This window comes from Orbicella franksi, chromosome 1 (assembly GCF_964199315.1).
Source record: "Orbicella franksi chromosome 1, jaOrbFran1.1, whole genome shotgun sequence".
Lineage (NCBI taxonomy): Eukaryota > Metazoa > Cnidaria > Anthozoa > Scleractinia > Merulinidae > Orbicella > Orbicella franksi.
The window spans coordinates 5,848,617-5,862,725 of record NC_138145.1 but is presented as its reverse complement, the minus strand read 5'-3'; the positions used below and the strand labels follow the sequence as shown (position 1 = coordinate 5,862,725).

The 14,109-nt window shown below is 37.9% G+C and overlaps 2 protein-coding genes and 1 long non-coding RNA gene across 3 annotated transcripts; 1 reads left to right on the top strand and 2 right to left on the bottom strand.

The window, feature by feature from the left end:
• Positions 1-2,866: 2,866 nt before the first annotated feature.
• Positions 2,867-3,571, bottom strand: LOC145474573 (uncharacterized). The gene is made up of 2 exons (XR_014045613.1): positions 3,441-3,571; positions 2,867-3,058 (listed from the first exon to the last, which is right to left on the bottom strand). It is a non-coding gene; the product is annotated as an uncharacterized LOC145474573 (long non-coding RNA).
• LOC145468687 (substance-P receptor-like) lies at positions 2,973-13,494 on the top strand. The gene is made up of 3 exons (XM_081452422.1): positions 2,973-3,035; positions 11,856-11,975; positions 12,313-13,494. The coding sequence occupies exons 2-3, from the start codon at positions 11,885-11,887 to the stop codon at positions 13,296-13,298; spliced, it is 1,077 nt and encodes a 358-aa protein (XP_081308548.1). The 5' UTR covers positions 2,973-3,035; positions 11,856-11,884; the 3' UTR covers positions 13,299-13,494.
• Positions 3,659-8,553, bottom strand: LOC145470456 (histone H3, embryonic-like). The gene is made up of 5 exons (XM_081454301.1): positions 8,064-8,553; positions 7,068-7,168; positions 5,710-5,787; positions 4,844-4,881; positions 3,659-4,303 (listed from the first exon to the last, which is right to left on the bottom strand). Exons 1-5 carry the CDS (start codon positions 8,329-8,331, stop codon positions 4,207-4,209), a joined length of 582 nt encoding a protein of 193 aa, XP_081310427.1. The 5' UTR covers positions 8,332-8,553; the 3' UTR covers positions 3,659-4,206.
• Positions 13,495-14,109: the final 615 nt, after the last annotated feature.

Here is a 14,109-nt window from a genome sequence, read left to right as displayed (position 1 = left end):
AAGGCAATGAGGTATACAGGCGTTTGTTCAACCCTTCAGTACAATTACTGAGATTTATCAACTGTCGAGCACAGTGTTTGGGCTAACCTGAACGCTATTGTAAGGGTAACCGTTGTGCCATTTCGTCATTTCATGTTTTAAAAACGCTCTTGAAAATTTGTTTGCTGGTTCACATGGCTTGGAATGTTTCTTTTTTACTTTTTTTTCTTATTGAACGTCAGTCAGCTTAAGGACAACTTGTAGAGCGTGGAATAACTTTTTTTTATATAAAGTTTCTTTTTCGGTGTTCTGCGGTTCAGGAAGAAGCCCTGAGCGGTATGCCCTCAGCAGTTCTTCAGAATAATGAATAATACAAATGCTCTTAGCTTTCGGATTTCCGAGCCGTGCTGGTTGGAAAGATAACTTAAAAAATATATTTTAGCAGTCACTTTCCACTCTGACTGCGGATATGTCCCAGATCTCACGGCACGCTATATTTCGTTATGAATGCAGAAAGGGTAACGAAACTCGAAAGATTGTGTTTGCTTTCCACTTTCTCCCATTTTGGCGACAGGGATTGCTGATTCTACAGGGATTGCTTATTTCCTCTGGTACAATTCCAAAATGATTCGATATAAAAAGGTATTAGCTGTAAGAGAATTTCATTTAATGAAATATTAAGCGGTTGAGAAGACGAGGGCAACGCCTTCCTTGACAACTACAGAAACGCCGGCAAGAAAGATGCGCCGACACTCCGGGACTGGGTGTGTGACGTCATCCACCCAGGTCCCGGTTGATCAGGTGTTGATTCATTTCGTGGTCGGGGAAGTGAGGTTTGCCTAATCGCAGGTTAACGTCAATTCCCGCCTTTTTTCCACGCATTTTTAAAAAGCGGTGACCTCCGCTGCCCTCATTCGCCCAGTAATGTTATCAACAGTAGACTCCAGTCTATCTTGGTCTTATCATAAATAATGTAATTGATTTAGCCATTTTTTCCCCAAGCAACGTTCAGTAATTCATTTCGTATTTATATCTATTGTTGAAGCGACCTTTGGGGAAATTAGCTGATCACTCCAACACTCTTTGTTTGGTTGCTTCTCTTTTTATTCCCACTATTGATGACTTGGGTACAATACTCACAACCTTCTCTTACTTGTTGCTCTTGACTGGTTACAGCAATTACTACAACTACAAGGAGCTAACTCGTCACGTTCCTTTTAAAGGGACAACCACGTCATCCATCAAATCAATGTCAATCTGTCAATTAGGCTAACGTAATGTCATGCGCAGTTCGAATAAGGTTCTATTGCGACTGCGCACCAAGCTACTTAGCATATTTTCCTTCGAGGTTATCGAGGTTGACTAAAACGTTTTCTACCTTGATTTTAACCGACTATCCTTAAGTGGTTGACCTAAATAAGGTAACGTGAACAATATAAAAGCTACAATCTTCGTTCTTACCGATTAAAAGTTTAGGATAACACTAAGTTAAAAGATAAAAGTTGTTGTTAAATATTTCAGTCAACATAAGTGTTACAAGAAATAGGTTTGCAAACTCCCAGCTTCGTGGGCGGGATTTCCAGTTAAAACTATCCATCTCATTGACTGGACGTGCTCTTGGTACAAACATCCTTTAGTGAGGTGCCGCTGCTATTGTTAGGAATCTTTTCTTTATTTGGGTAGAAGTGTAAATTAGGAATAAATTAATTTAAACATCGTTATCAAACTCCTTGAAAAGGTCAGTAAAAAGGGCAAGGTTTGACTGAAAAATTGGACAGGAGACTGAAAATAAGTTAAGGAGTCTAACGCGACTAATTCCAAAAAGAGCGCTTCCAAAATCCAGATTTCAATTTTTACTTCATTTTCTCGATCGACACCCGCGAGTAAACAAACGAGTTGCTGGACAACGCAGCTAAACCGAAAACATGCAGTGCAGCAACGGTGCTCGCAGAACATGAATGTACCAAGGCATCCTACCAAGAATTGGCTACAAATTATTGGAGTAGACACTACATTTCAAAATAGTTAGTTTACATGGCACCATTTCCAGTTTAACAACGGTCAAGTAATTTACACATATTTCACTGAAGAACTAGTTCCTAGGAAACGCAGCACCTGCGTACACATCAACAACGGTAAGAAAATGTAACATTTTTTAAACACATAAAATATTCCAATATTATATTTCGAATGACCCAACACCTATTTCTCAAAACATTACCATTAACTTTTTGCCCAGTATTACAACGAATAAATATGGTTGGGAATTTATATCTTGCTTGCATTTTTATTGTTTTACATATTCTCCCTCCTTAGATTGAGCTAGTCCCTAGCTCACAATGAGGTAATAGAATGCAAGCAAGATAACATGACAATACCATAACAAGAAAAATGTCCTCACGAACCCGACACCGAAACAATTTTTTTGTTTGTTTGTTTGTTTGTTTGTTTTTTGTTTTTGATATAGATATAGATATTTGGAAACGCCGAAAACCACAAAGGATGTATCGTGTATTCCCTGGTATAATAGAAGAGTAGCGAGAGAAAGATAACATAGAAGGGAATAAACTATCAATAATGAGTTTGACGAAACTCCGCCCAACCCGCAGGTGGAGAAGGGGCTGGAGGATCTAAAAACAACCTATCAGAATCGGCAGGAGACAGGAAAGCATTGTCCTGTAGTATCCCAAAATAGTCTAAATAGTCATCATGGAAAGGAGGGGGAGGCGGAGGGGGGGGGCGGAGGGGGGGGGATAAGAAAAGAAATCGAATCGAAATGGATAACTTCCATGAGGAATGTCGTCTGAGTGGTTGTAAGAAGAAATAAACCTTCGACAGTGGGGGCACGTATCGTGTAAATTGGTACGTGAAGAATTCTGAAAGGACGTCAGGAGACATTCCTCATGGATAAACTGAAAACAACAAGGTAACCTCTTGGAAGGGTACTCGCTTGGAGAGTTGAGGCAGATGAAACAACATCTTTGAAGGAAACGCTCCAACCGAGCACGAGAACGCAGGGGACGAAAACGCGGGCGACAACGCCGACGTGGCATAAGGTTAGTGATGTTCGGATATCCTTCTAAAAAAAGAAAGAATATAATAGCTAAGAAGAATAAGTAATTACTTGCGATACGTATATAGGTATTCCGTCGGTTTACTAGGTCGGTCCTATTGTAACCACGAGTAGTACGGTATCACCCCTCAGTGAATAAGACAAACCTGGAGGCAAACCGTATTATAATTCACAAGGGTTTCCCCACACTGTGAATAATTCGGCGTTAATACTATCATAAACATAATCTAGCTTGTCTCTTAGTTGCCGGATTAACGGAGTTCCACTGTAATTTCCGCTGCGACTTGCTATTTCTATCAAATAACACGCTAAACAGCCAAATACCACAAGTATCGTAAAATTCCGATGTCCCAAGAAATCAAGCACCAAAACTTCTGATGCAAATTACCTCTCGCTCTCCCATTAGTTCCCTTCTCTTTAGCCTCTTTTCTGTCTCCCGTTTAGTTTCCTTTGATGTTTCACACCCTTGTTTAGAGAGCTTTACTACTTCTATGTGATCTGTTATCAAGATCAAAAAAACTCAATCACTTTTAAACAAAGGTGCTCCAAAAGCGCACTCGCCTTCAATGAAAATTAAACAACGACAACGAAAACGACAACAACGAGTAATCTGTACAGTTTCAGCTTTATTTGTGCAAATGAAATCCAAATACAAGTTATGTTCACAATAAAAACCAATTGGATAAATGCATCATAACTTAAGGCCCGAAAACTACGAAAATGGAAACAACAACAGCAAAGTGAAATGCAATCCAAAGAGGTAGACTTAATCAAAGAAATTAAAATATAGACTGTATTTCACAATAAATATTAATACAAGATGCAAGGAAGCAAATATAAGTGAAGCCTTGAATAATCAATACATTAACATAAATTGAAAAAAAAATCCTGGCACTCAGTGCATGGAACAAATTTCCATTCCATTCACAGATGTACGTAAGTTAAAAATTGTTTGTTCAAATGCTTTAAATACATGACCATGATGCAACTTTTAAAATGTTTGTGTCTTAAAAATACTTTCACCTTTAGCGATAATTGCATACAAAATTAAGGCCTCTAAAAGTTGATAAAGGGTCATAAAAATACGTCTTGAGATAAACTAATTGTTCTCTTCCAAAACTAAGCTACAAAGCAGTGAAAAGTTTGTTTTCTTATCAGCCAAGACCATCATGTCTTCCTCGGATCCGCCTGGCTAGCTGCATATCTCTGGGCATAACAGTCACTCGTTTGGCGTGGATTGCACATAAATTACTGTAAAAACAAAACAAAGACAAAGAGAACAACAACAACAACAACAGTCATTTGATCTACTACAAAACTGGGATTTAAAATACATACGTGTAGATAAAAAATATAAATACAAGAAGAAAATTGGAAGTGTTCAAAAGTTTACACAAACAGTTTGTGAAACCAAAGAAAAAACATCAACAAAATGCAGTTTCATCATAACAGCCACCTTGTTAACATGCCAACAGACAACTACATGGTCAATAGGAGCATGCATCATGAATTGCAATTTTAGAAATAAAAATGTAATAAAATAGATGAAATCATAATTACATAAAGAAGGAAAGAGACTTCATAACATCTTGAGCAAACTTCATTTCAATTACTACTATGCACCATTTCTTTTAAGTTTGTCTTGTACAGTTACATGCAAAGAAGAGCCCTTTGTAACACCCAATTCGTGCAAAATGGAACCCAGGCATGTATTGCACGACATGAAAAAGTAACACACAACAACAAAACGTTGATATTAAATGTGGAAGAAGCAAACAAGTAGAATGGTACGCATCCTCAAAAAGTCTAACAAGGAATGCTTCAGCTGCCTGAAAAAGCAGAAAAGAAAAAATTATTTTTAATTATCATTAATTTGCAAATTATTAACTTCTCTCCATGGTCAATCAAAAGATAAGCAGGCACACAAGAATGAAAAAAATATGATCACTAGGCTTTAACTCCCAGATGCATCTAGTACTTAAAATGTAAATGATATGTATAAAGACCTGCGAGAAGAATATAAATGATGGAACTGAGACAAAAGGGATGCCTAAGTAATTAATTAACTGATAGTATCGGTTGATATAGAAAAACAAGACTCACAGACAAAATTTCCAATGCAATACTTTATATGTATACACTGTACTCAATGCAGGGAACCTACTAAATCCTGAGATTAAATTTTGAGGAACTAACATACAGTGTTTCAGATAGGTGAAGGGTCTCAGATCAAAAACCCAACAAGATCAGCTACATGATCTGACAAATCAATACACAAGTGGGAGCAGTGGGAATTGACCCGTAGGAATCTGCCGTGAAAACTTATCCGCAACCCTGAACATACAGTATGTGCAATGATGTGTCATTTAGCATTTAATGCAGCCATGAACGTCTTTGGTACACTCTAAGGGTGCGTTCCTTTGGGGTGATCTGGATCAGGATCAGTGATCCAAGATCACTCAGATCATAGTTTATCAAAGGAACCAATGAATCCGTGACCAGAGTCGATTCGTCGGTTCCTTTGATGCACCATGATCCAAGTGATCTTGGATCACTGATCCTGATCCAGACCATCCCAAAGGAACACACCCTAAATGGTACATGGTAATAATACATTAACAAGCTGTCGTAATGTAACTAGTTTAAAAATTCCTAACCTCCTGGAGTGCTGACAATGCTGGGACTTGCCACCTTAATTCTTCCCGATGGTAAAATTTATCAGCAATTTCCCGCACCTAAAATGTACTTAAGACGTCAATCAAAAGATTTCCCAGCACTGCATGTAAACAGGTAAATAAAATCAAATTATGAACCCTCAAAATTACATTTAAGGGCACATAAAACACACGGCCATGCAGATGGAGAAACTTTGTTCTAGCCTTGTAGGAATATAATTTGACTAACTGCAAAGGCACACCATAACAGTGTACATCAAAATGTGCTGATCCACATGTTTGCACAGGGAGCTTCCTCTCATTGCAGGATCTTGAACATACATTGTGCAACAAAATAGCTCAGGAATACATGCAGATCTCACAGCAAACTGTTCGTATTTAATTTCCATTCAGCATTCAACACTTGTAGCTTAATCTTATTTTCTTGAACTACATGTAGCACTTGCACTTCATTGAGTGCTCTCTATCATTTAAACAACTAATTTGAGTACAAAATTCAGAATAAGTTCCCCGTCCCTCAAATAAAGGCCTTCTCCCAAATTCAGGACAAAATACTCCCAAAAAGTTGAAAAAACAGTTAGTGATGTAAAAACGTGAGAGAAAGTCTATAAAGAAGACTCTGCAAAGAGCAGTTTGCTTTTTAGACCTGGTAAATCTGAGACCTGAGCTAGGGGAACTGTTGGCTTGTTTGCATTACCATTTACATGTATGTAATTAAAGTTTATCTCCTGCATAGCCAAGAAAATGAGTTTCTGACATTTATTTGTGCCTTTCCTTGATTAAGCACACTCTCCCCAATTAAGCACCAACTCCCCCCTCTTGAATTTGTCATAAGCCTTTGAGGAAATTCAGGGATTTTATTGATGTTTTCAGCAAGAAGGCAACTGAATTTCACGGTAAGGTAAAAAGGTAGTCCTGCTAGTCCATTGCAGGGTTACCCCCAGCATTAAGTTCACCAGTACCCATTTATACACCTGGGTAGAGAGAGGCACTGTTAGAGTAAAATGTCTTGCCCAAGTACACAACACAATGTCCCCAGCCAGGGCTCGAACCCAGACTGCTTGATCCGGAGATGAGCACACTAACCATGAGGCCACCGCACCTCCCAACTGAATTTCACAGGTGGGCAAAATTGTCCTCACCGCCAGTCAATTTGCTGAATTAAATTGCTAAGTTATTTCGAAGTTAACTAAATAAAATGAGAAAAAACATTAAGCGTAGTTCCTAGCACACCAGATAATCAGACAGCAATAGGATGGTTTGATACAAATTCAATGAATGGAAAAATTGTTATGAACCTACATTGCACATGTATGTAATAGCAGGAAAATCAAACTTACCACCCTCATGAAAGGAGCCTTTCTAAGTAATAAATGAGTTGTCTTTTGGTAATGTCTTATCTCCATTAGTGCCCTAGTTCCTGGTCGAAATCTTCTTTTTTCTACGGAAAAATTACCATTATGTGAACTGAATACATATAGCTCTGGTTTCTGTAAAATCCCTTTGTTTCAAAGAGGAAACTCACCAATTTCTGAAATGAACATCAAGTCAAGTTACCAAATTGTTTTTTATCCAAAATCATAAATTTGTAACATCAAATGATTTACAGAATTTAACAAATACAATCACTTTTTGTACAATATCCCAGTTTGCTCTTCAATATGTAAGAAAAATCCTCTCCATGAAGAACCTACCGAAGAATAATTTCCCGCGAAAAGTAGACTATTGTTTCTTAAATAAAATTATGCAGATCATCTACATTTGTAGTAGAAACAATTACTTGTAATAAATCGCAGAGAGACATAGGATTTTATTAAATAGTCTTTTGGACAACGAAAGCTACATCGACAATCATTCTAATGGGAAGGTTAAAACTTAAACTTAGCTTTACATTAGCTTGTTATAAAGTACGCGCAAGTCGAAGTTGTTGGGTTTCCAGAATATGATCGAGCTACACAAGACTATGACACATTGAATCGTCCACCAAGCGGAACAGAGAACAGTTTTTGAAAACTCGGTAGTTCGAAAAATCAGCACAAATTTCGGTCATATTTTTGCGAAGGGAGCAAACATTTCCTTCGAATGATCAAGAGGTTCGGATATAGAGTTCGAAAAATCGGTTCTTCCTTCCACTTGTAGCAGCATAGCTTAACGTCAGCTCATACGAGCTTTCAATAATAAGTTTACAGTTGCAAGCTATCATCTTTAATAACTAGTGTCCTATATCGAGAGGCAAGCCAGAAAAGCACTTTCGATTTAACACCTAAACATGATTCTAACACCCATGTACGTCTACTGTAAGAACACCCTGAATAACCTAGCTTGAGCTAACTCACTTCGTTCAACACTCTCTCCGCCGGCTGCCGATCCTGGCCTTTTCGGGCTGCTGTATATTACCTCAGACGAAGGCGTACTACGTTTCCGTGGACCTGAAGACTTTCTTTTATCCTTGGGCGTTTTATCAACCACATTTCGAACCATGATTTTAAAAGTTTGTGGGGAACTCGCCACAGAAAACGGCTTGGGTCCGCTTGGGTCGCTTGGCACCTGGGCACGCGGGCACTCCTTGGTCAGCAGATGCATGATAATCAAATAACTTATCATTTAAACGTAATGGAATATCTCACCTGCAAGAGAGCGATCATAAGTCAAGCTGAGTTACCCGAGTGACAATTACAATGTAATTTGAGTTTCTACGTCTATTAGTTTTTGACATACTATCGAAACAGGCAGAGTGTTTTTTCGGAGACGCGCGAAACAGTTGCCGTTCGTGTAACGTCAGGTTCACGGCGACTGTTGAAAGGCTGAATTGTCACTTGCTAGAAAACTTGTCGCAATGAGACTAGCGCGTGTGGGAGATGCTTTACTAATCGAATAAAGTCAGAGATCACGGAAAATCAGCTGTGATTGACGATAATCAAACGTAAACTGAAATACAATGCAGTGAATAAACTAATTACTAGATAATAGAAGATTACAAGATGACAAGAGTCACGAAACAATAATAGCAAACATTCCAATCATAACTGCGGTGTGACAATACTTCCAGTCAAACTTCTCAGTGAAGACACAATTAAAATCATCAGTGATCCCAAGCAGATACACATACTGCTAACTGTCCTAATACAATAAATGATGACACTCTAAAATCTTGAAAGCAATAAAATTGCACGATGCAATAAAAACGTGCTTGCGTGAGCGCCACTGAAAGCGATGTGGGAATTTACTAGCAAGGAAAGGACCTTCAACTTGAATTACCAGAGATTCTTATAAGAAGCTGCTAAATAGAAACCTAAGCTAGGGGGAGTATGAACTATAAAGATCTATCACTAAGATAAGATGAAATAAAAACTTTAAAAACTGGGGCTCAACCACGTGTTGGACTTAGGACAATAGGCTGTTGTATGAAAACCGAAGGCACAAAGATGGGTCAAATATGGCTGTTGTATAAGAACCGAAGACACAATTAAAATCATCAGTGATCCCGAGCAGATACACATACTGCTAACTGTCCTAATACAATAAATGATAACACTCTAAAATCTTGAAAGCAATAAAATTGCACGATTCGATAAAAACGTGCTTGCGTGAGCACCACTGAAAGCGGTGTGGGAATTTACTAGCAAGGAAAGGACTCTTAACTCGGATTACCAGAGATTCTTATAGGAAGCTGCTGAATAGAAACCTAAGCTAGGGGGAGTATGAACTATAAAGATCTATCACTAAAACAAGATGAAATAAAAACTTTAAAAACTGGGGCTCTGCCACGTGTTGGACTTAAAACAATACGCTGTTGTATAAAAACCGAGAGTAAAGGTACTTAAGGTTAAAATACGTCCAAACTTAAAACTTATACCAAAAAACAAGCATAGAAAATAGTTTGTACTTACACATCGGTTCCCGCTTGCACTCTAAGTAGTCAAGGGTAGCTTACTGTGGACGATAAGAAACTTGAACTACTGGCGGGAATATGCCGCTATCTATATACGTCAACAAATTGGCGAATCAGAAAGAATCAAGATTACTCAGTAGAGAAGCCTCGATATAGTGCTCATTACAAGTATGTCAGCAGGCCATGTGAGCTCGGCTTTCCGCTGGATCTTTCAGTCGTCGTACGCTTCGCTATTATGTGCGCTCAGCGTTAGATTTTGGTGAATTTAAACGCTTCGATGGTAGCATTTATCGAAATCTGAGGGAATTGCCCTTGTCTATTAACACGACTTGGCTTTGGGATGTTAACCATGGAAACAGCTACATTTTGATTGCATTTGTTGCCCGGGGGGGCTACTCCCTTATATGGGTTATATAGTTATGTGCAGCCCCAAAGGGTATGGTTTTTCAGCTGTTTTGGTCATATATAGGATATAGATTTTTGGCTGATTTTGGCCATTTTGGTCATAAATAGGGTATGGTTTTTGCACTCTAGCCTTGATATGGGTATGTTTTTAAAAAGAAGCCACTTTTTCGTTATTATCGAAAAGAAAATCTACAAAAGTCCTTCACAAATTATGTTTACGGTAATTTAACATTAGTCTGAGCTAAGGAACTTATTATAACACAGGTCTAAAACAGGGCTTTGATTTAAGGGTTAGGTCATAAATAGGGTAGGGAATATCACAGATTTTGGTCATAAATAGGGTAAGGGTTTTGGGAAGTGGGCCGCACACCCCCACCTGATTTTTCTGGGAGTACCCTCCCCCGGGATTTGTTGACTAGTTCCAGTCGCGACAGATAGCTCAGTCTTTATCCGGTCGAAATTTTATTGTTTGGAATCGGAGGAAAAGTACTCTGAAGGCAAGATCCACAAGTCTACATTATTCATCAGGGGAAATACTCCAGTTAGTCGCACGGAGTTTGTTTATGATAAACGAGCACGCGATTGGAAATGCTAGCTTAAATTTGTGCTTCCAGCTTAGAATAATGTACGTAATTCAAATATTCTATGAAACTTGTGAGTCTACAGAAACTGGCGGCGTCACGCAACGTATCAACAAATCGTGACCTCTTCACTAGTATGGACTTTGACACTATACATTTCTGACTGTAAAACCTCGCTTTCTGCTGAAAAATGTTGATTTTAGCAATAGACAAAGGTTGAAAGTCAGCTAATGAAATCATTTATTGAAGGTATTTATAATAAAGTGAGGGCGTCCAACGCACTCTCATAATCTCTGATTACTACTAGTCACATTAGTAATCACATTATTAATTAAATCCAATCACATCGAGTCTCATTGAGCATCCAATCAAGTTCTTCGCATCACACGTTTTTCAGAGGTTGACCGCCGGAGCTTGGACAAGACCATCCCAAATTAAACACCTGCTTTTAATTATTCTTCTTTTACATTAATATTCGATTAAAGGAAAGCAAAACAATGACTCGGTAACATTTAAATGACTCTGTCCACCAAAACAAAGAAGCCATGCAACCAGTTTCATTAAAAAAACCCTCTAAATCAAACGGAACCTAACAACTCTCACAGCTGTAGATCAATAAAATGATAAAAAAGGGAAATTTGGTCTCTCAAACCACTATTCATAGGTTAAAAAGTAGAACTTGAGGCTTTACGCGTAAAGGATGAGGGACAACAGATACGAAACTGCAGGCAAAAGAAGGAACCAAATTATACGTCATGCAGTCTTTTCGTAGTTAGGCGAAATCTGGTGTAGTATTGAGATGGCTTTAGTAAGAACCAAGAAGATCAAGGATAAAATAGTGTGAGTTGAAATATATAGAAATATCCAAAAAGAGTGAGAAATAAATATTTTATAGTGCCATGGATAAAGTTGTAGCTAAAGTATAAAAAAGCACTTGCCTCGCACGATATTATACGGCCTAACTTACTGCCAAATTTTGCTTCACTGGCCTTTTGAAGACGAGAAAATCACTTTTCTACACTCCTGAACTTTCGTCTAGATGCCTGAATTACTCAGTCTATATTCTACCTGCCGTGTGGATCAGAAAAAGTAATTAAGAACTTGTCAGTTACATTAAAAGAGATCATAGAAAACGGAATCATTCTGTTTTCTAGCCAAAAGTTTGCACCTTATCGAGTACACCTTTGCTTGAATGCTTTTCGATTATAATATAAGAGCTGAGTTAAATTTGGCCTGATTTTTAATTATAGATAATATATATATAAAGGGATTCAAGATTATGAGCGAGATGAACTCCACGTCCGGTACAAATTGCAGTGGCCTCGACATGCAGCCTGTTCTTAACAGAAGTACTAATATTCCATGTACAGGTAATAATCTAGTGTTTATAATTACTCCAATTTAGTGTTCACTTAGTCATTCTTACATGTTATGTTAAAAGTAATATGTATTTCTAAAGTAAACTTTCGCAAATGCCGTGTTAAATGTTACGAAATGTCGGTCCTTGAAAAGGGAGGTGGTAGCCCATGCTTCAGGCCTTTGGCTATAGATGCCGAAAATAATTTTTGCATAAATTGAGTCCCTTACTGCTGCGTTCATCCCGGTTTCCGTAGCATTTAGTATCATATTTACCATAATTAACCAAGTCACTCAGTTATATTTCAGCGTATATCACTGCCGGCCATTTTTCAATTTTGCTATTTTCAGGGAATGAGCAAGGTGCTGCGGCGGCAACAGATATCCAGCTTATACCGGGTCTAATATATGCTGCGTACGTCGTTGTATTTGCCGCGTCATTATTCGGCAACTCAGTTATCATTCACATTATACGAACAGATAACTCCATGAAGACCACTACCAATTATTTGATTTTGAATCAAGCCTTCGCTGATCTCTACAGAACATTGATGGAATCTCTACATATTTCATCTTATCTTATCGGAGGGCGCTGGTTCGGAGGCATTGTAGGCCTAATTACTTGCAAGTTATTTCTAGCGAACTTGTTTATTCCGACCATCTTTACAATTTGGATTCTCCCAACCATTGCTGTTGATCGTTTTTACGCTGTTAGTCGACCTTTTCGACCCTCGCGTTTATCTCGACATTTTAAAAAGATAATCCTAATATTGTGGAGTTGGTCCTTTGCTTGTTCGATAGAAGTCTTTATTACAGGAAGCTTGCACAAAAACAAACAAGACTATTTTTGTTATGCAATTCATTTCCTGCAACAACGGATAACATTTTATATTTTGACTGTTTCTTTGAATGTTGTCCTGCCTCTTTTCATAACAGCAGTTCTTTACATCATTGTTTGTCACAAACTTTGGTCACGTGAGATACCAGGAGAAGGAACCAATCAGAATCAAAGACAAGCTGAAGCCATGAAAACAGCGAGAAAAGTTACCCGGATGATGATAACTGTAGTGGTTTTGTATGTGCTGTGCTTATTTCCCTTTTCCTTAGGAAGTAGCCTCTACCATTTTGATTATGTAGAGGATAAGTCCGATCTTATATTTTTATGTCTTTTTCTGGCAGCATTTGCTTATAATGGACTCAATCCATGCGTTTATCTTACCTTTAACGATAAGTTCCGAAATGGATTTAAAACTTTGTTTGGAAATTGCTTATGTAAAATCAAATTTCCTAATATTGTTCATTTTCGATCCCAAAGCGTCGAGCTTCAGCAAACATAGGCCGTCCACGGAGAGAATTGTCTATCAACCAGCGGTACAGAGACTAAAGGCTATAAGCAACAATAAATTCAATCCTTGAACTATAAGAAATTCTATGGGAAACGACAGTTTGACTTACAAGCATAACTCTGCCCAGGTGCAATGTATACAATCCTTGGTCTTAAGCTAATGAGTAATAAATTTACTTTGAAAATGTATATTGTATCTATGTACTGTGAACCCGAAAAGCTCCGTGGAAGAGAATGCACTTATACTCAGCTTGAGTATAAAACAACTTTTGAATGCATTGATAAAACTCTAACAGCAATATAACTCGGCTTGGCTAAAATATAACGGATCTCTATTTTACCGTATCTACATTTCAGTAATATAGGACCAAGACTGGAAACATACGCTTGCTTGCAAAGTCGGTAAAAAAAAAAATGATCTCGTACGATAACAACAATGCGTTTACCACAAGAATGGAATCGGCGAGTGACAATTTTATTAATGGCTGTATTAATGGATGTATCTAAATATTTATCATTCCTTGCTACTGCCTCTCAAATCTAATACCTTAAATCAAGCTTGTGCTTGGATTGCTTCAATAGAGGTAATGCATGTTTACATTAGAGCTTTATAATAAAGTATGTATGTCTATGTATGGATACTGCAAAGTGTTGTTTGAAGGAACAGGAGGTCTTTCAACCTGCAAGTTTAAACATTTTTCGTCTTATTTGACCCGGCTACTTTTCAGCATATCCTTGTGATGATTGCTGTTGAACGCTATCATGACGTAACTCGACTTTTCAATCATCTTTCTTATCATATA

Bases quoted from the DNA above. Each gene is read 5' to 3' on its own strand.
- LOC145470456 (XM_081454301.1), bottom strand. From the start codon at position 8,331: ATGATAAGTTATTTGATTATCATGCATCTGCTGACCAAGGAGTGCCCG. The intron at 5,788-7,067 runs GTAAGTTTGATT...AGTACATTTTAG, and splicing joins AGGCTCCTTTCATGAGGGTG to GTGCGGGAAATTGCTGATAA. The intron at 4,304-4,843 runs GTACCATTCTAC...TTGTTTTTACAG, and splicing joins GTTAGACTTTTTGAGGATGC to TAATTTATGTGCAATCCACG.
- LOC145468687 (XM_081452422.1), top strand. From the start codon at position 11,885: ATGAGCGAGATGAACTCCACGTCCGGTACAAATTGCAGTGGCCTCGAC. The intron at 11,976-12,312 runs GTAATAATCTAG...TGCTATTTTCAG, and splicing joins TACTAATATTCCATGTACAG to GGAATGAGCAAGGTGCTGCG.